General features: G+C 38.7%; 1 protein-coding gene across 1 annotated transcript in view; it reads left to right on the top strand.

Annotated features, from left to right (window-relative positions):
- The first annotated feature begins 4884 nt into the window (after positions 1-4884).
- LOC115219073 (multiple epidermal growth factor-like domains protein 10) overlaps positions 4885-19679 on the top strand; it is a 103398-nt gene continuing 88603 nt past the window's right edge. The window contains exon 1 of the mRNA XM_029789135.2: positions 4885-5096. Coding sequence (XP_029644995.1) covers positions 5052-5096 — 45 coding nt within the window. The 5' untranslated portion in view covers positions 4885-5051. The remainder of the gene's footprint in view (positions 5097-19679) is intronic.

The following is a 19679-nucleotide window of genomic DNA, read 5'->3' as shown; positions in this document are numbered from 1 at the left end:
ATACTTGTTGCACGTCATCGCGTTGTTGTGTTTTCTCTTTGTTCATGTTTGGATTAACTATGTATGTATACATATATGTATACATACATATATATACATATATGTATGTATATATGTATATATATATATATATATACAAAATTAGAAAATGGAGAAACATACTTAAATCAATCAATCATCAACCATCAGATAATACCCAATCAATACTTTATTACACCATTACATATATATATATATACTCTTTTACTCTTTTACTCGTTTCAGTCATTTGACTGCGCCCATGCTGGAGCACCGTATGTATATATATATATATATATACCCTGTATACACACACACACACACACACATACTTACACAAATCCATATCTATATAGAAATGCTCACCGGAATTTCATCCGTCTTTACGTTCTGAGTTCAAATTCCGTCAAGGCCGGCTTTACCTTTCATCCTTTCAGGTTTGATAAATTAAGTACCAGTTGAGTGCTGGTGATTGATATAATCGACTTAACTACTCCTGGGTTAGAGTAGAAAAAGCTGCACCCCTCTTCTGTCAAGCTATGTTGAGCCAGAGTGATAGAGTAGGCTCATCAAACCAGTATGATCTCATGTCATTCTCTGGTAGAGAGAATATACTGAGGCTGGACATGGGCAATCCAAAACAATCTCAAACTCTATGTGTATATTTGTACAGACCCATACATATTACAGACACATATACTCATAGCTATATATACACATCCATTCCTCTATTCACACACATACACACACACGTGGTATGTGTCACTGCATGTGTGTGTGTAAGATAAACAAAAATGAGCCAAGCGAAATGTATCTTAGAGTGGCCAGAAGTATAGTTTAAACAGCAAAAAGGAATAGGGGGATATTAAGTACCAAAGAAAATAAATTCTTGGCTTTTGAAAGGATCTCCTCTCCTAGAGAAGGCTAAAAATCGTCTGGTGGCAACTGTTACTAACTACAAATGAGATGGGAAATTCTCAAAATTTGGAATACTATAAATGAAAGAACAATCTGATTGTCTGTAAGTAAGAAAACACCAGTGGCTCTATCTCAATAGGCATCGATATATATATATATCGAAGGCGGCGAGTTGGTAGAAACGTTAGCACGCCGGGCGAAATGCGTAGCCGTATTTCGTCTGCCGTTACGTTCTGAGTTCAAATTCCGCCGAGGTCGACTTTGCCTTTCATCCTTTCGGGGTCGATTAAATAAATACCAGTTACACACTGGGGTCGATGTAATCGACTTAATCCGTTTGTCTGTCCTTGTTTGTCCTCTCTGTGTTTAGCCCCTTGTGGTAGTAAAAAAAAAAAAATAGATATATATATAGTAACACAAAGGGTCTCTAGTGACTATAGAAAGATTAGGATTGTGAGTTGATACATACAGTAGTATTTTGAGATGAGGTGTGGTGTTATGTTTTATTGTCCTTAGTGTTTTTATGTCTAATTTCTTAGTGCGCTTAATTCCATCGTCTTTAAGTGAGGGTGAATATTGTCTTTCAGTTAGTGTTGTTCTGAGGTCTTGAAGACAAAGGTCCCGAGTAGTTCTATCAGACACTATTGTGTAAATCCCTTTTGCTAAATTAAAAGAGATATTTATTTTGATGTATTTCGGGTGGCATGAACTAAACAGAAGATATTGCTTCGGATTCGTTGGTTTATGATAGGTGTCAGTTATAATTTGGTTGTTGACTTTTTTTTTTATCATAATATCCTAAAAAGGGGGAACTGTTCTTTGCTATATTCCATTGTGAATTGAATGTTAGGGTTTATACTATTTAGTATTGATTTGAATTCCAAAAGTTTGTCACTGGTCTCCTTTCAAATGATAAAGTAGTCATCCAGGTATCTTTTCCAGTTCTCTCTTATATAAAGATAAAATGGATATCCATATTTTTGCAGTGACACTTCATATATGGTGAATTCAAAATAACTTATTATTAGGTTCGCAAGAACAGGGGCTGCTTTCGTTCCCAATTTTACCCTGTCGCACGGATTACTAGAAATAATAGCTAAAACACACACTGACACATATGTGATTAGCATCTTCGTATCTTTTTCTACAGCCTCGAGCTGGCCAAAGCATTATGAGGGAATTTGGTAGACGGAAACTGGAAGATGGTAGACTACATCCTATCCTGTAAAGATAGATGTATAGGTGTTAGAGGATTTGTTGGAATCAGGGTTAATTCGGTGATCAGGAGCAGTGGCGGCTTGTAGATAAAATTAATGTGGGTGCTGATTCAGAAAATTTTTAGCTGTTGTTTTAATATTGTGTAAAACGAAACAAACATATAAAAAGAAAATTTATACATAAACCTGGTCAGTTCGCGTTTTAGCCACTGCCGAGTAGTGTGTTTAATTTGTTCACTGAATACCGCCGCGAATTCCCCCTTGTTTTTAATTAAATCCCTCCTAAATCACAAAATAAGATGTGGGGGCAGGGGAATGTGCCCTATTTTTCAAATCCTGGCAGCAACACTGAAGTTGGAAGCAGGATAATAATCTAATTCCACACTTTATCACATTCAAGAATATAAACACGTTTTTAAGCACAACATACGCGAAGTCAAAAGAAACACTACCTTTCACCGGAACACCGAGGTCGGCACTATCGTTCACGCAGTGCTCTCTCTCCCTAGCGTGAAGCTTCCTATTTCGGATATATGAGCATACACACAACAGCCAAACACCGCGTCGCTAGAACTTTGAAGCGCACAGTTCTATACAAGGGTTTTTGTATTTTTTCATAAACTAGGGGATGGCTACTGACATTTAGCTTAAGGATTATATAATGTACAAGTATAAAGAAAGAAATAAAGAAAAAAAGGACTCATTATATTGAATGTTTTCAATAATATCGAGTGGAAATAGGGGGTACTGCAGTTCCGCAGTGCCTATATACGAGCCGCCACAGGAGTCTTGGACTAACTGCGAAGGCTGCCAAAGATGTCGCCAGAAAATTGTCGACAGCCATTGAGAAAGCAAGCCCTTATATTTGGCTGAAGTGAGAGGGCGATTGATGCAGCAAAGAGCATTGAGGACGATAGAAACACCTGGCCCAGAGTCACAATGTTTGACTAACAAAACAAGTGCTGATGTGTGGGAGTTTTCTTCGTTTTCAACGGTGGTGGCCACCAAGCAGCTCTGATGTCGCAGTGGAGAGGGTTGAAATACCCACTGAGCTGCTTAACCGCCTGGTGAGAAACTGACTTCTGAGACGGAGTACAGCGGCACCCTCAGTACACAAAAGTTACCCTACACTCACAGCCACTCACAGCCACCCACGCGCACGCACATACACATACGCACGCACATACACACACGCACACACACACGCACACAGACTTGCATACATGTATATACATATATAGACATATACGAAGAGAGAGAGAGGAGAGGGAGAGAAAAAGAGAAAGAGAGATGGAGAAAGAGGGAGAGAGAGAGAAAGAGATGGAGAAAGAAGGAGAGAGAGCAACAGATTAAAAAACTCGTTAGTAGATAGATTGTTAAACAGGTAGGTAGAAAGATTGTCAGTTAAACAGGTAGGTAGAAGATTGTCAGTTGACGACCTGCGAATGCCCTGGGCAATAACCCTTTCCTCTAGACCAGCGCTTCTTAAACTATGGGTCGCGATACCATTTGGGGGTCGCGAAAATTAAATTCAAACAGTTGACTTTCAGTTTATATATTTTATTTCACAAATGTATATTTGGCGATCTTTCGTCTCTAGTAGACCTTTCCGTCGATTTCCGTAAAAAAAAATTTTTTTTTTACATATGGGCTTGCGGGAACTTTTGAAGTAATATACATACATATACACATACACCGAGTAAAAAATTTCAGTTATCTCTTTCTTTCACACATTACTCTGTCTCTTCACACACACTAACAGAAGCACTTCACTTACACAACATACTGTCTCCCACACCCCATCAAACACACACACACGCACACATGTACATCAATGCTTCACATGCACGGTAACTTCAAAAGAACTTCCCTCGTCATACAATCGGTTTCTCTTAGTCTCTTTCGCTCTCATTACTTCAAAAGTTCCCGCAAGCCCATATGTAAAAAAAAAAAAAAAATTTTTTACGGAAATCGACGGAAAGGTCTACTAGAGACGAAAGATTGCCGTATATTTAATACCTGGGGGGGGGTCGTGAAAAAATCACGTGATGAAAAATGGGGTCACGAATGAAAAAAGTTTAATAAGCGGTCTTCTAGGCTAGTAAAAAGATCGGCAAAGATACAGAAAGGGCGATAGCTTGATGGCTAGATAAAAAGAACATACAGACAGATAATATGCATATACATGAATATACACACACATACACACACAGACATACACACATACATACATGAATGTATTATATGAATAGAGAGAGGGGGAGAAGAAAGAAAGAGAGAGAGAGACGAGGAGGACGGGAAGAAAGAGAGGGCGAAGTGTGGACAGGTTAACATGGTGAAGGCTGGAGGTAGTATTATTACCGTAGAAGGCAGTCGGGAGATTCCATTAATTACCGAGTGAGGTGCGGGAGGAGAGAATTAAGCCCACTCTTCCCACCACCACCACCACCACCACATACATGCATATACACAGAAACTAAATACACACACGCACACACACATACACACACACGCATCGCCTTCCACACGCATACATTCATATAAGACTGGCTTTTCCATTTACATATACGTATGACCACATGCATACACACACACACACCCACACACACACACACATACGCACACGTATGACAATACACAGCACTTACGAACATAGAAAAGGTGTTTACAAACACACAAACACTCACACACACAAACACCACACACACACACATACACACGTGTGACCATGCACACAATTTCAATAACTAGACAGAGTGACAGAGGTTAGACTGAAACTTTTAACGTCTGGTCTATAGAGCTTATTCGGCAACGGACATAATATAAATACATATATATACATACATATAAATATAGATAAATAATATACATCTTTAATACATATATATACGCATTTATATGTGTGTATATGTATATAGCTACGAGACTGACAGAAGAGATTTGGTAAGTTGTATATATATATATTTATTTATCTATTTATTTATTAATGTTGTTATTGCCTGTTGCATAAAAACAACCATGCATGTTTGCATGCAGGCGTATAAGGATACATGCATATATACACATACTCATGTACACATGTACACATACATGTACACATACAAACACGAATTTATAAACAATCACAACCAACCATACATTCATGTATACATGCATGCATGTATGTCTGTACACATGCATAGATACATACATGCATGTATATATATATATATATATATATATATATGTATGTATGTATGTATGTATATATATACTTTATTTATCTATATATACATACATATATGCATAAAGATATATCTATGCATATGTGTGTGTGTATATATATATGCATACATACCTACATACATAAGATATATATACACATGTATTATATAAGTGTATATATATATGTGTGTGTGTGTATAAGTATATAGGTACACATGGATAGAAACATACACATATATGTATATATATATATATATATATACATATACATATACACATATATATGTATATGGTGCTATTAAGTTAGACATGGCCTGGGCCAATAATGGCCGAAACCTATCAAAGTATATATATATATATTTATGTATATATGTATGCATATGTATATGTGTGTACGCATGTATATGTGTGTACGCATGTATGTGTGTGTGTGTGTGTGTAAATAAATTAAATAACACTTGTATGAATCTGCAAAATGTACGGGAACATACACTAACATGCGCGCGCGCATACACACATAACTGTGTTTGTATGTAAAGCTTTATATATGCATACATACATATATATATATATATATATATATATATATAATATATATATATATATATATATATAATATATATATATATATATATAACATTTATATATATATATCTTGCTACAGCACACACACACACACCACACACAACACACACACACACACACACACACACACACACACACACACACACACTGTGTTCACAGATGCTCTCGCATTAACAGACAGGAATATGCATGAAATTTCAGGCTCTTAAAAAAAACTGTTTCTTTTGTTTGTTTTTGTTTTTTTATATTCTCTAAAGTTGTCCCTTTCCAACAGAATATGAATAAAACAGTCGCCGACATGGCGACAACATTCTTTTACTTGAGTTCAGTGACGACAGGTATTTCTGATCACGTGTGCTTGCGCGCGTGCGTTAATATACATGTGTGTGTATATGTGTTTTATCTATACATACATACATACATACATAGATGTGCTAACACACACACACCACACACACACACACACACACACACACACACACATATTATATATATAATATATATATATATATATATCTATATATATATATATATATATATATATACACATACATATATACATGTGTGTATGTATGTGTATGCGTGTGTATATATTGTATGTATGTATGAATATATACATGCAAATTTGTATGTTTTGTTTTATGTATGTCTTCTCATGCATATAGTTGCATGCATAGACCTGCTCATATATACTTAAATGATAAACTTCTGGAAAGTTTTACAGATTTTTACAGTTCCAGTGATGGATTGGATCTGTAGACTTCGAATTAGCTTTCTCCTTTCTAGTTTTGAGAAGCCTAACCTCTCAAGATAGGTATTTAGGCAGTGTGTTACATATCCCAGGGCCCCGATAATTACAGGTATGTATGTATGTATATGTGCATGTGTGCGCGCACACTCACGTGTGGTGAGGAGTTTGTTCTACATGGTTCTGGTTTCAGCCCCTCTCTGTGACATCTTGGACAAGTGCCTTCTACTAAAGCATCAGAGTGACCAATGATCGTGAGTGGGTTTGGCGGACGCAAGCTGAAAGAAACCCGTCAGCGTACATACATACATACATACATACATACATAAATACATACATACATAAATACATACATAAATACATACATACATACATACATACATACATACATACATACATACATACATAAATACATACATACCTAAATACATACATACATACATACTTATATACATACATATGCATGTATGTTTGTGTGTAAATATCTATCTGCGTATACCTTTGTCTTTGTGTTTGTTCCCCACAACCACTTGACAACTGGCGCTGGTTTGTTTACGCCCCTGTAATTTAGCGGTTTAGAAAGAGAGTACCAGGCTTTACAGAAAATAAGTTCTGGCGTCGATTCGTTCCATTAAAACCCTTCAAAGCAGTACCACAGCATGGCCGCAGTCCAGTGACTGAAACAAGTCACTTCAGTTTTATGCGTTCATGGTTCCGGGTTCATTCCCACTGCGTGGCACCTTGGGCAAGTGTCTTCTACTTATAGCCTCAGGCCGACCAAAGCCTTGTGAATGGATTTGGTAGACGGAAACTGAGAGAAGCTCGTCGTATATATGTATGCGTATGTATATGTTTGTGTGCCTGTGTTTGTCCCCCCCCCCCAACATCGCTTGACAACCGATGGTAGTGTGTTTACGTCCTCGTAACTAATCGGTTCGGAAAAGGACCGATAGAATATGTACTAGGCTTCCAAAGAATAAGTCCTGGGGTCGATTTGCTCGACTAAAGGCAGTGCTCCAGCATGGCCGCAGTCTAATGACTGAAACAAGTAAAAAAAAATACAAAAAATAAAAGTAAGATGCATGTGCGTTTGTTATAGGAACATTTATCAACTTGTAAAATGTAGGAATTCCTTTTTGTTGCACTTACTATCTCTCTCTCTCTATATATATATATATGTATATTATATATATATATATATATATATATATATATATATACATATAAAGATACATACGACGGGCTTCTTTCAGTTTCCGTCAACCAAATCCACTCACAAAGCTTTGGTCAGCCCGAGGCTATAGTAGAAGACACTTGCCCAAGGTGCTACGCAGTGGGACTGAACCCGGAACCATGTGGTTGGTAAGCAAGCAACTTACCACACAGCCACTCCTACGCCTATCTAACCGAAGATATTTATATATCTAACAGGGTAAAAATTATTAAATTAATAATAAATACCAGTGGTTAGCATGCGTAAAAAATCCATCCCGTCTATTGTTTTCTGAAACATAGTGTACGTTAGACGGTGGCACATTTTTAGTGACACATTTTTAGTGGCACATCTTAGCTTCACTAAAAATAAGCGTATCTGACTGACTCTTTACTCTTTTACTTGTTTCAGTCATTTGACTGCGGCCATGCTGGAGCACCGCCTTTAGTCGAGCAAATCGACCCCGGGACTTATTCTTTGTAAGCCCAGTACTTATTCTATCGGTCTCTTTTGCTGAACCGCTAAGTGACGGGAACGTAAACACACCAGCATCGGTTGTCAAGCAATGCTAGGGGGACAAACACAGACACACAAACACACATATATATATACATACATATATACGACAGGCTTCTTTCAGTTTCCGTCTACCAAATCCACTCACAAGTCATTGGTCGGCCCGGGGCTATAGCAGAAGACACTTGCCCAAGATGCCACACAGTGGGACTGAACCCGGAACCATGTGGTTGGTTAGCAAGCTACTTACCACACAGACACTCCTGCGCCTATCACTGTTAATATCCTTTTCATTTCAAACTGAAAACATATAAATAAAACGCATTCCGACCGCTTGTGAGAGAAACCAGGTGTGGTCATAATTATTAATAATAATTGCTTAGTTTTCATTTACAGTGTGAATATTCGAAGATAAATTATTCAGTACCTCGGCCATTTTCGTGATGCACTTGCATAGTTTCAATTGGCTAAAAATTATTTTAGACTCACTAAAATTTATTCTGTGCGTGAGATTTAGAGAGAGAGAGACATTTAGAGAGAGATTTAGAGAGAGAGAAGAGAGAGAGAGAGAGAGAGAGAGAGAGAGAGGAGAGAGAGAGAGAGAGAGAGTGTGTGTGTGTGGATCGGCAAGGGTCGGAACAAGATTTACTCTGCTAAGTGTTCACTAAATAAATAGTTAAACTTACGCTTCTTCTTGAGATAATGAGTATTTTATTTTAATTAATTATTGTCTTTGTAAGCCTCGTTCGTGTGTGTGTGTGTGTGTGTGTGTGTGTGAGTGTGTGTGTGTGCGTGCTAATGTAAATTTCATGCTATTTCAAAACATGTTAACGAAAACCAACAGTCTGACTGAATAAGACGTCAGGCGAAACTTAATGTCCCAGCCAACACACACGCGCAGACACAGACAGACAGACACACACACACACACACACGCGCGCGCGCGCGCGCAGTGGCATGTGTGTGTGTATGCATATGTGTATGTATGCATGCGGCGTGTGTATGAGTATATGTGCGTGTGCCTATGAATTCATTATTTGATTATCAATGTTTGTTTTCAGCAACCACCGACTTGACGAAATAGTATGTAATTAAAAACAAACTACAATCTATGATAAACCAGTTTCTTTTTCCACGAATATTTACTGCGTTATCTTTCAAACTTCCAAAATTTCTTCTCTTTTACTTGTTTCAGTCATTTTGACTGCGGCCGTGCTGGAGCACGCAGGACTTATTCATTGTAAGTTTTGTACTTATTTAATCGGCCTCTTTTGCCGAACCGCTATGTTACGGGGACGTAAGCACACGATCATCGGTTGTCAAGCGATGTTGGGGACACGCACACACACACAAACATATACACACATGCATATATATATATAGCAATAGGAAAATGGAGGGGATCAATAGGTAGTTCATCAACTATTAGACATTATATTATGTCAACGTATTTATTTATTTACTAAAATGACAGTTACAAGAATATACATACATGTATAACATATTATGCTTTACATATAAGATATATTAATATATAAAGATACCAGTAATTATTAAATATATATATATATATATATAATATATAATATATATATATATATATATATATATGTACGACGGGCTTCTTTCAGTTTCCGCCTACCAAATCCAATCACAAAGCTTTGGTCGTCCCGAGGCTATAGTAGAAGACACTTGCCCAAGGTGCTACGTAGTGGGACTGAACCTGGAACCACATGGTTGGTAAGCAAGCTACTTACCACACAGCCACTCCTGCGTCTTGTTAAATGCTTTGATAGTCCTACAACTTCTGAAGCTAGCAGGATCTTTAAGCACGTCAGACAAAATGCTTAGCGGCATTTCTGCCGGTTTTTTACGTTCTGCGTTCACATTCCACCGAGGTCGATTTTGCCAGTCATTCTTTCGGGATCGATATAATAAAGTACCGGTGAAGTACTGGTGTCGATCTCACCGACTGCTCCCTTCCTCTTAAAGTTGTTAGCTTTGTGTCAAAATTTAAAACCATATGTTGTTGCTGTTGTTTTCATGGTTATTATTGCTGCCGTTGATGGCAATGTGATAATTAATCGCAGGTCAATCCTGATCGACCAAACTCATTATCAAAGGAGTCCACTCTGTCATTTTTTTTTACGATGAAAGGGTATGATAGGAAAGAAATTTAGTTGCTATTACTAAGAGGTCGTGCAATCACGAACCGTTTCTCCAGTCATATAACATATCATATATATTATAATATATTATAAATATAATTTGGGATTTACACACACACACACACACACACACACACACACACACACACACACACACACACACACACACACACACACACACACACACAGTTCAAATTAACAGAAAGACAAAAGACGAAGACAGGTGTAGGAACAACAAACAGGTGTATTCGTTTAACACACGGGAAGAATGGAAAAGTCTTTTACTTTTCGAGCCGACGCTCTTCAGCAGAATGGAATAAGTGGAAAAAAATAGAGAGAATGAAGAAAAAAACAGAGAGAGAAAAATGCGTGTGTACACACACACACATATATATATATATATATATGTATATATATATATATATATATACACACATACATGTGTGTGTGTGTGTGTGTGTGTAAATATTTTACCTTGATCGAGTCAGTTTCTTATTACTCTGTGTTTCTCTTTTGGGTGCACAAGATCTTCAAGCATAACTTGCCTGAAGACCGTGTGCTTCCACAAACAAAACTCAAAATAGTATCAGACTGACTCGACCAAAAACAAATTATTAATCCTTTCTATGGTATCGAGCACTCATTTTTTTTACCTGGCAGTCAACATTAAACACACACACACACACACACACACACACACACACACACACACACACACATATCAAACGTGTGTGTGTGTGTGTGTGTGTGGGTATTAATTAGCCCCACTCAACTGTTCTGGTAGACTATGATACAAAGAAGAACAAAAAACCATCACCCTAACCTCCGTCTTTTGTTCTCTCAGACGTAGAGTGTGTTGGACGGTAATGTCCATCATTTTTAAGGATGGTGGCACACCTTTGTTTCGCTAGAAAAAAATGAAAAAAAATGCGATGACTCACCTCTGTAAATATGCTTTTTATTTCAAAATTAAGTACCCATAACACGCAGGAGTGGCTGTGAGGTAAGTAGCTTGTTTACCAACCACATGGTTCTGAGATCAGTCCCACTGCGTGGCACCTTGTGCAAGTGTCTTCTACTATAGCCTCGGGCCGACCAAAGCCTTGTGAGTGGATTTGGTAGACGGAAACTGAAAGAAGCTCGTCGCCATGATAGATCGGTAGCCACACACATTTTTTTCTCTCCTTGTTTTTTTTTTGTGTTCCTTTCTGTGGAAGAGCGTAGGCTCGAAGCGTTAAAGACTTTTTCAATTCCTGAGCGTTATACTAATACATCTGTTTGTTTTCTACACCACCTGTTTTCGTCTTTTGTTTTTTTCGTGAATTCTCCCTATATATATATATATATATATATATATAGATATATATATATATATGTATGTATGTATATGTGTGTATATGTGTGCCTGTGTGCGTGTTTGTGTGTCTGTGTTTGTTCCCCCAAAATCGCTTGTCAACCGATGGTAGTGCATTTACGTCCCCCCAACATCGCTTGACAACCGATGCTGGTGTGTTTACGTCCCCGTAACTTAGCGGTTCGGCAAAAGAGACCGATAGAATAAGTACTAGGCTTACAAAGAATAAGTCCTGGGGCCGATTTGCTCGACTAAAGGCGGTGCTCCAGCATGGCCACAGTCAAATGACTGAAACAGGTAAAAGAGTAAAGAGTAAAGAGTGAGTACACAGCGTATTCGGGTTGGCATATCAAAGCAAGCACGCTGGCGAAAATAATTCAGTTTAGTTTCAATTTCTAAGTGTGAAATTTCGAAGATAAAATATTCTAACCTTGAGTAATCTCATGAAGCACATGCATATACAAAAAGGACTTAACTATGTATTTCTAATGCAGAAAGCACCCGTGGGGAATTTTTAACGTCATTATTTTCAGCTGTGAGATCAATGAATCGTTGTTACACCAAAACTATAATATATACTTTCGAAGTTATTATCTGCACTGTTAGCTCTATGTACTGACTATTCTTCGCTGAGAAGTCGTAATTTGTCTGGGCTTGCCACTAGAGCAGTGAAGAACAGACTTATTAAAGTACCTTGTATATCATTTTATTTACTATTTAAATTTTAGTCACATGAAATTTGTGAGTTCTCTTCCTTGCTTCTTTTAAGATGAATTTGTTTTCGTTACCGATATAACTTCACTTCATAAAACATTATTTTCGTTTCTTTGTATTGGATTTGTAGGCGTTGAATTGGCGGAAATGTGAGAGCCCTGGATAAAATGCCTTGCGGCTTTTGATTCTAGGTTTCAGCTTTCTGGCTTCGAATCACGTTGGGGCCATTCATTTGCCTTTCATCTTTTCGTGATGAATAAATAGAATAGAAAAGAATATGCGTAGGGGATTGTGTTTGTGTTCTTGACTGAAACAAAGATTGAGATGGTCTTATTGGAGAATGTTTTCGAGGTGTCAGTTCAGAGAGTCAGTGTAAAATTGGTGTGCGGTGTTGCATGTGGAGACACCCGGTTGCGGAAGACTGGAGAGGAATAACGCATCATTTGAATAGGAATAGTCGTTGTTGGAGATGACGATAAGAGGGTCATTGATGCATAGAAGGAAGATGGTGAGGTGGAGGGACTGAATCTCCTGGTACACCGTGGGTCAGAAAGAGAGAAGCAGAGAGAGAGAGAGAGAGTGGTGGGGAGAGACAGCTGCAAATGGAGTTGAAAAAATATGGGTCGGAGAGAGCGCGGAGAAGGAGATAGCTGCAACTGAAGGTGATAGAGTGTGGGGCAGAGAGAGAGAGAAAGAGAGAGAGAGAAACGAGAGAGAGAGAGAGAGAAGTATCGTGAGAGGGAGCTATACACTGGAGATGATGGAATGTAGGTTAGAAAAAGTTGTATCAACATACACCGTTGATGTTGCAATCTAACAGAAGCCACCGATTTAAGGGACAAAGGGCGATGAAACCTATTGGCAGAAATATTTGCTAGGAGATTTGTGCACCAGGCACGTTCAAATACTTTGCTGGAGTCGAATGCAACAACACTTTTTACAAAATTTCTCGAGAGTAAAGGTACTCCAAACTGTAAACTAAACAAACAAATTGCAAAATATCTCCTCTATGCAGAAGACTTGGTGATAATTACAACGGATAATACCAAGTTGTAAAGTTCACTGAAAATTGTGCCTAATTCCAGGTAAGACATAGGTTCCCAAAGTGGGCGCTACTGCCCGCCCCCGCCGCCCCGGTGCCGGTTGAGATGATCCAGGTGAGCGCTGGTGCCTAAGGGGGCAGTAGAGAAAAAGGAGGCGTTGGGAGGATGGCAGTGGATTGAGGGACGCTATGAATTTATAATATTATTTTAGAATTCTATACAAATTGTTTATTATATTCTTTTCTAGTCTAGGCACAAGGCTCGAAATTTTGGGGGAGGGGGCCAGTGGATTAGATCGACCCCAGTACGCAACGTACGATTATATCACCCCCAGAGTCCAGTTGGTAATTTATCGACCCCGAAAGGATGAAAGGCAAAGTCGACCTCAGCAGAATTTGAACTCAGAACGTAAAAACAGACGAAATACCTATATCTTTACTACCCACAAGGGGCTACACAAAGAGGGGACAAACAAGGAAAGACAAATGGATTAAGTCGATTATATCGATCCCAGTGCGTAACTGGTACTTATTTAATCGCTCCGAAAGGATGGAAGGCAAAGTTGACCCCGGCGGTATTTGAACTCAGAACATAAAAATAGACGAAATACCCTAAGCATTTAGCCCGGCGTGCTAACGTTTCTCATTTCTTTATTGCCCACAAGGGGCTAAACATAGAGAGGACAAACAAGGACAGTCAAACGGATTAAGTCGATTATATCGACCCCAGTGCGTAACTGGTACTTAATTTATCGACCTCGAAAGGATGAAAGGCAAAGTCGACTTTGGCTGAATTTGAACTCAGAACGCAACGGCAGACGAAATACCTATTTCTTTACTACCCACAAGGAGCTAAGCACAGAAGGGACAAACAAGGACAGACAAACGGATTAAGTCGATCATATCAACCCCAGTGCGTAACTGGTACGTATTTAATCGACCCCGAAAGGATGAAAGGCAAAGTCGACCTCGGCGGAATTCGAACTCGGAACGTAACGGCAGATGAAATACCGCTAGGCATTTCGCCCGGCGTGCTAACGATTCTGCCAGCTCGCCGCCTTATGGACCTTTAATTTCTGCAGGAGTCAATGAGTGGCTCTCAACATGCTAGAAATAGCAGACAAATATTTCTCAAACCACTCCGTGCTATTCTAAAAAGGAAAATGAAAAAAAAAAAGACCATATTAGATAATGAAGTTCTAGACAGATGTGTAAAAATAAAGATTGGATAATCGTGATAGGAAAGTTTTTGATTGCAGGTTTGTTCCATCAGAGAGACCAAGGGTTAATAAATGGGATTTCTTTATCCAGAACCGCTTTAAGATAATTCCGATCACGTGTTATATACATGACAGAGTTACATCATATGGTCTTATAGTCTGATGCATACTTTCTCAACTTTGTATTTCATGTTCTCTAAATCCCGTCCTCCCTCGTTCGTTTCACTTCTCTTCTTCGGCTAATCTTTTCAGCAAACCCCGTCTTTCCTTGTTTCGATGATTCATATAAACTCTACCGATCTCACTTATATCACGCCTCTCGTTGTTGTTGTTATTTATCCATGTGGTCTCTGAATGAGCAGAATTAAAGCATTCCAGTCACGACCATACCACCTTTTATTTCAGTTATTATGTAATGGTTTCAAATTTTGGCACAAGGCCAGCAATTTTGGGCAGTGAATGAGCCGATTATATCGCCTCCCAGAGTCCAGTTGGTATTTATTTTATCGACTCCAAAAGGATGAGAAGCAAAGTCGACCCCGGCGACATTTGAACTCAGAACTTCCGTTAAGCATTTTCCCTCGGCGTTTTAACGATTCATATATATATATTCTTATATATTAAGGGCTACACTGTCCAGCGTATCCGTTCCTTTTTAAGACAGCAAGGTTTGAGTTGAAGTAGGTTTGGTTGTTGCTTCTTGTATATCGGTCGCTCTCGTAGCAACATCAACCTTCATTCGTAGCCTCTAAATTTCTACAAAAATTCTAAGAGAAATGAAACCGCCGAGTAGATAAGGCATTTAAATACAATTTAATCAAATCTTGTGTTCAGCTTCGCTGCAGACTGTATATCGTACGCCATCTGGTGAGTAAAGAACCATATAAGACAACCTGGGAACATTACATATTGTAAAGTTACTCAACACCACTGAAATCAATTGTATTTTGTGCATCATGTATGGTATATACACCATAGCCACTTCAGTTTGATCCATCCTTCTTACAATCTCACCTTCTCTAGGATTAGCTCACCACTGCAATCACCCTTGGAACTCTACCTGGATTAGTATCTTCCCGGACCTTACTTGATACTGTTGTTGATATTTTTTAAATCAAAGCGATCTACCAAATCTTCACTAACCTACCGTCTCACATTGCATCACGCTCTGCCTTACCAACGGGGCTGATCTCTAATCTTTCCTCCTGCATCTTCACCAGTGTCTCTATTTCACCGTTTTCCTTCTTCCGTCTTTTCTCCCTTTGTCTATCCTATCTTTCGGAAAAGTAAATACTAGAAAAGAAAAAGACATTTCTTTCCATTTTCTCCATTTCCCGAACGTCAATCTAATACATTCTGTATTTGTATTTTCTTAAACTTTTTCTTTATATCACGAATTTACAGTACAGAATTGTGATGAACCATAACCTTGGACCCTATCAAAAGGTTACAGTGTCTTCATCACCAGCACGCCCGGTCCATCTCCCTCGCAGCTAGTGAGGTGGAGCCCAGTCTTGTTGAAAAATGAAGTTTTCATGTTCCTTTGTAATGAGCTCATCCATTAGCCAGTTCTGAAGCATTTGCAGATAAACATCGCCGGTCACATTTCCCTCACTATATACGCACACATATATATAGCACTTTCAAATACACACATGCATACTAGTACATCCACACGCACACACACACAAATGATAATTTATTACAGAGATATTTTATTAATTGAACGCTATTCACATAAACAGTGTCCCTTTCTTCATATACATAGAGAAATATATTTATACACATAGACAGAAAGAGAGAGAGAGAGAGATGGAGAGAGAAAGAGAGAGGGGAAGAGAGAGAGTGAGTGAGGTAGAGAAGAAGAGAATGAGAGAAATATTAAAACATCTGATGTCAAGTAAGTCAGCGTCGAAATAGGTGGGGCCAAACGGCTATTAGCAAATGTCTCATGCCCGTAAAATACACCAGAACGAACCGTGAAACATGTCAGGATACTCTCCTACATTTTTTTTCAGTGTACGAAGAGAATACAAAGATATAGTCAGGACTGTTTAAAATGTCACAGCGAAAGGCTTAAAAACCGCCATGTAACTTGCTTTAATTTTATCTCAAGCTTTGTTATTACACGATGTGTTGTGTATTGTCCACGTGTTGTTTTGTGTTGCCCTTTTTACCTCAAGTGTAGTCAACAGACCAAGAGTTTTAATTGACAAAGCTTCCGTGTTGACATTTAGAAAACAATAGGAGAGAGGAAGAGAGGGAGGGAGAGAGTGGGCGATCGAGAGAGAAAGAGAGAGAGAGAGAGAGTGAAAAATTTAATGAAAATAAGAAAAGTATGTCAAATGTTGAACTTTAGTTTGGCATAATTTTGAACATACGAATTAACGGAATGAATTTCGAGAATTTAAATGAGGTTTTTGACAATATTTTCAATTTAAACAAACAATATGCATGCTTTTTAATTTTTTTTGCGTTTTCTTTTATTTTCTTATTTTTTTTAATCGCAGTATTTGACAGATATTTTGGCAAAAATGTTCCCGAATATTCCCTGTCAATGTTCCTTATTTTCGAAGGGCTGTGTGTGTGTGTGTTTGTATAACAGACATGGCTGCATTAGTAAGAAGTTCACATGGTTTCAGGTTGAGTCTCACTGTGCAGAATGTGGCCAGCGAGGTATAACGATATCCGATAGTGTAGGCGATCACGTAATCACGTGATATATTTTTGAGACCCCCTTCAGTCATGACTGACCGTGGAATTGCACCTAGAAAGTTACCCTCCCAGGCACAAGTCCGGGCAAGGTTGTTTTATGGAAGACCAGCAGTCGCCCATGCATACCGGTCTCCCCTCTCCACGCCACCAATGTTATCCAAGGGAAAGACAAAGGCTGATATAGCTTGGCACCTGTGACGTCGCAACTCATTTCTACAGCTGAGTGAACTGGAGCAACGTGAAATAAAGTGTCTTGTTCAAGAACACAACACGCAGCCCGGTCCGGGATTCGAACTCACAACCTCACAATCGTAAGCTCGACACTCTAACCACTGAGCCATGCGTCTTCACATCACGTGATATATATATATAGTAGAAGATACTTGGCCGAGGTGCTACGCAGTGGGACTGAACTCGGAACCATGTGGTTGGTAAGCAAGCTACTTACTACACAGCCACTCCTATATATATGATGCTTTGGTGTTCTTGAACCAAACATTTCCTTACACGTTGCGCCAGTCTATTCAGCTGGTAATAATGAGCAATCCTGCGAAGGACTGGCGCCCTCTCCAGGAGGAAATATATACGTTCCAGAATTTGGGAAACCATATGAAACTGTTTCAGGAACGACCTTTGATCCTTTTATTATGCATGCATGTATGTATATGTGTATGTATATATGTATGTATGTATGTATGTATGTATGTATGTATGTATGTATGTATGTATGTATGTGTACGCGTATGTGCGTGTGTGTGTGTATGTGTGTGTGTGTGTGTGTGTGTGTGTGTGTGTGTGTGTGTGCGCGTGTGTATGAATGCATGTATGCATTTACGTATTTAAGTCTGTATGCATATTCTCGTGTCGATTAGGGAGCCTCTACGTAGTCGTTCAACTTGCTAGAAATAGCAGCAGCAAAATCTCCCTGAAATTGCATCATTAAAAGATAGAAATATGAAGTACACATCTTCTATAATAATACTCCTGTGTTATTCTCCGTCACAACTTATGAATGAGAAAGGAAGGGGTGGTGGCAAATTGATAGTGGGAACGTTTCAACTCTGTGAGTATGTAAAAGAGAGGTATGTGAAGTGTGTGTGTATGTGTGTGTGTGTGTCTGTGTGTGCAAAGGAAGTGGGATGGTGAGCATTCAATGCTGAAAACGAAAATCAACAGCGTTTCAACTCCGTGTGAGTATATGTGTGTATGTCTGTGCTTGAACAAGGGAAGTACGTGACTATTTGTATGTGTGAACCAGCGTTCTTTCAGTAACAAACGATGATCGATGTCACATCTCAAAAGAAAAAAACGAGATAACATTGAGAAATGTATTAATTTGACTTACCATCCATATTTATATATAAAATACAACAATTAGCCTTCATTTTTGACGAAACGGGGTCAGCTAGTTGTTTAATAATGTAGCTTCTAAATAACCTTAATCGGACGTGGGTGTTTACAATTGGCCGAATGCCTTTTGATCAATAGTTCTATTCGATCAAGGTTGGCCTAGGATCTATGTTGATCCTGGATTAAATGACGGCATTAGGTAGAGGGATTATTGTTCAACCTCAGAAGCAGTCACTGACTTGAGTCACGAAATCTAAGAAAAAAATAAATATCAATATTTACCTCCGCCTTCGCGAAGGCGGAGGTATTGTTTCCAGTCGTGTTTGTTTGCTTGTTTGTCCATGGACAAGATATCTCAAGAACCGCTGGATGGATTCGGATGAAACTTTGAGGGATGTTTGGCTTCGTGACTGGCACAAACTGATTAGATTTTTGGGATCGATCCGGTGCCGGACAAGGATTCTGGATTATTTTTCCCGTTTTTTAAACGTTTTTTTTTTTGAGAGCGATCGGGTTCATTTTAGTTCATTTATAGTATTCTCGATTGTGAGAGCAGTCGAGTTTTTTTTCCAGATATTCTCATTTTAAAAACCATCTCCGGCTAATCGTTGAGAGGATGTTGGTGTTGCTTTGGCAGAGTTTTGCGCCCTTTAAGCGCTCTTGTTTCTTGTACTTTTCTTTCAGCGTCCCTCGTTTG

This window comes from Octopus sinensis, linkage group LG14 (genome assembly GCF_006345805.1).
Source record: "Octopus sinensis linkage group LG14, ASM634580v1, whole genome shotgun sequence".
Taxonomy (NCBI): Eukaryota; Metazoa; Mollusca; class Cephalopoda; order Octopoda; family Octopodidae; genus Octopus; species Octopus sinensis.
Note: the sequence above shows the minus strand (reverse complement) of the source record. Positions and strands in the feature narration are given on the sequence as shown.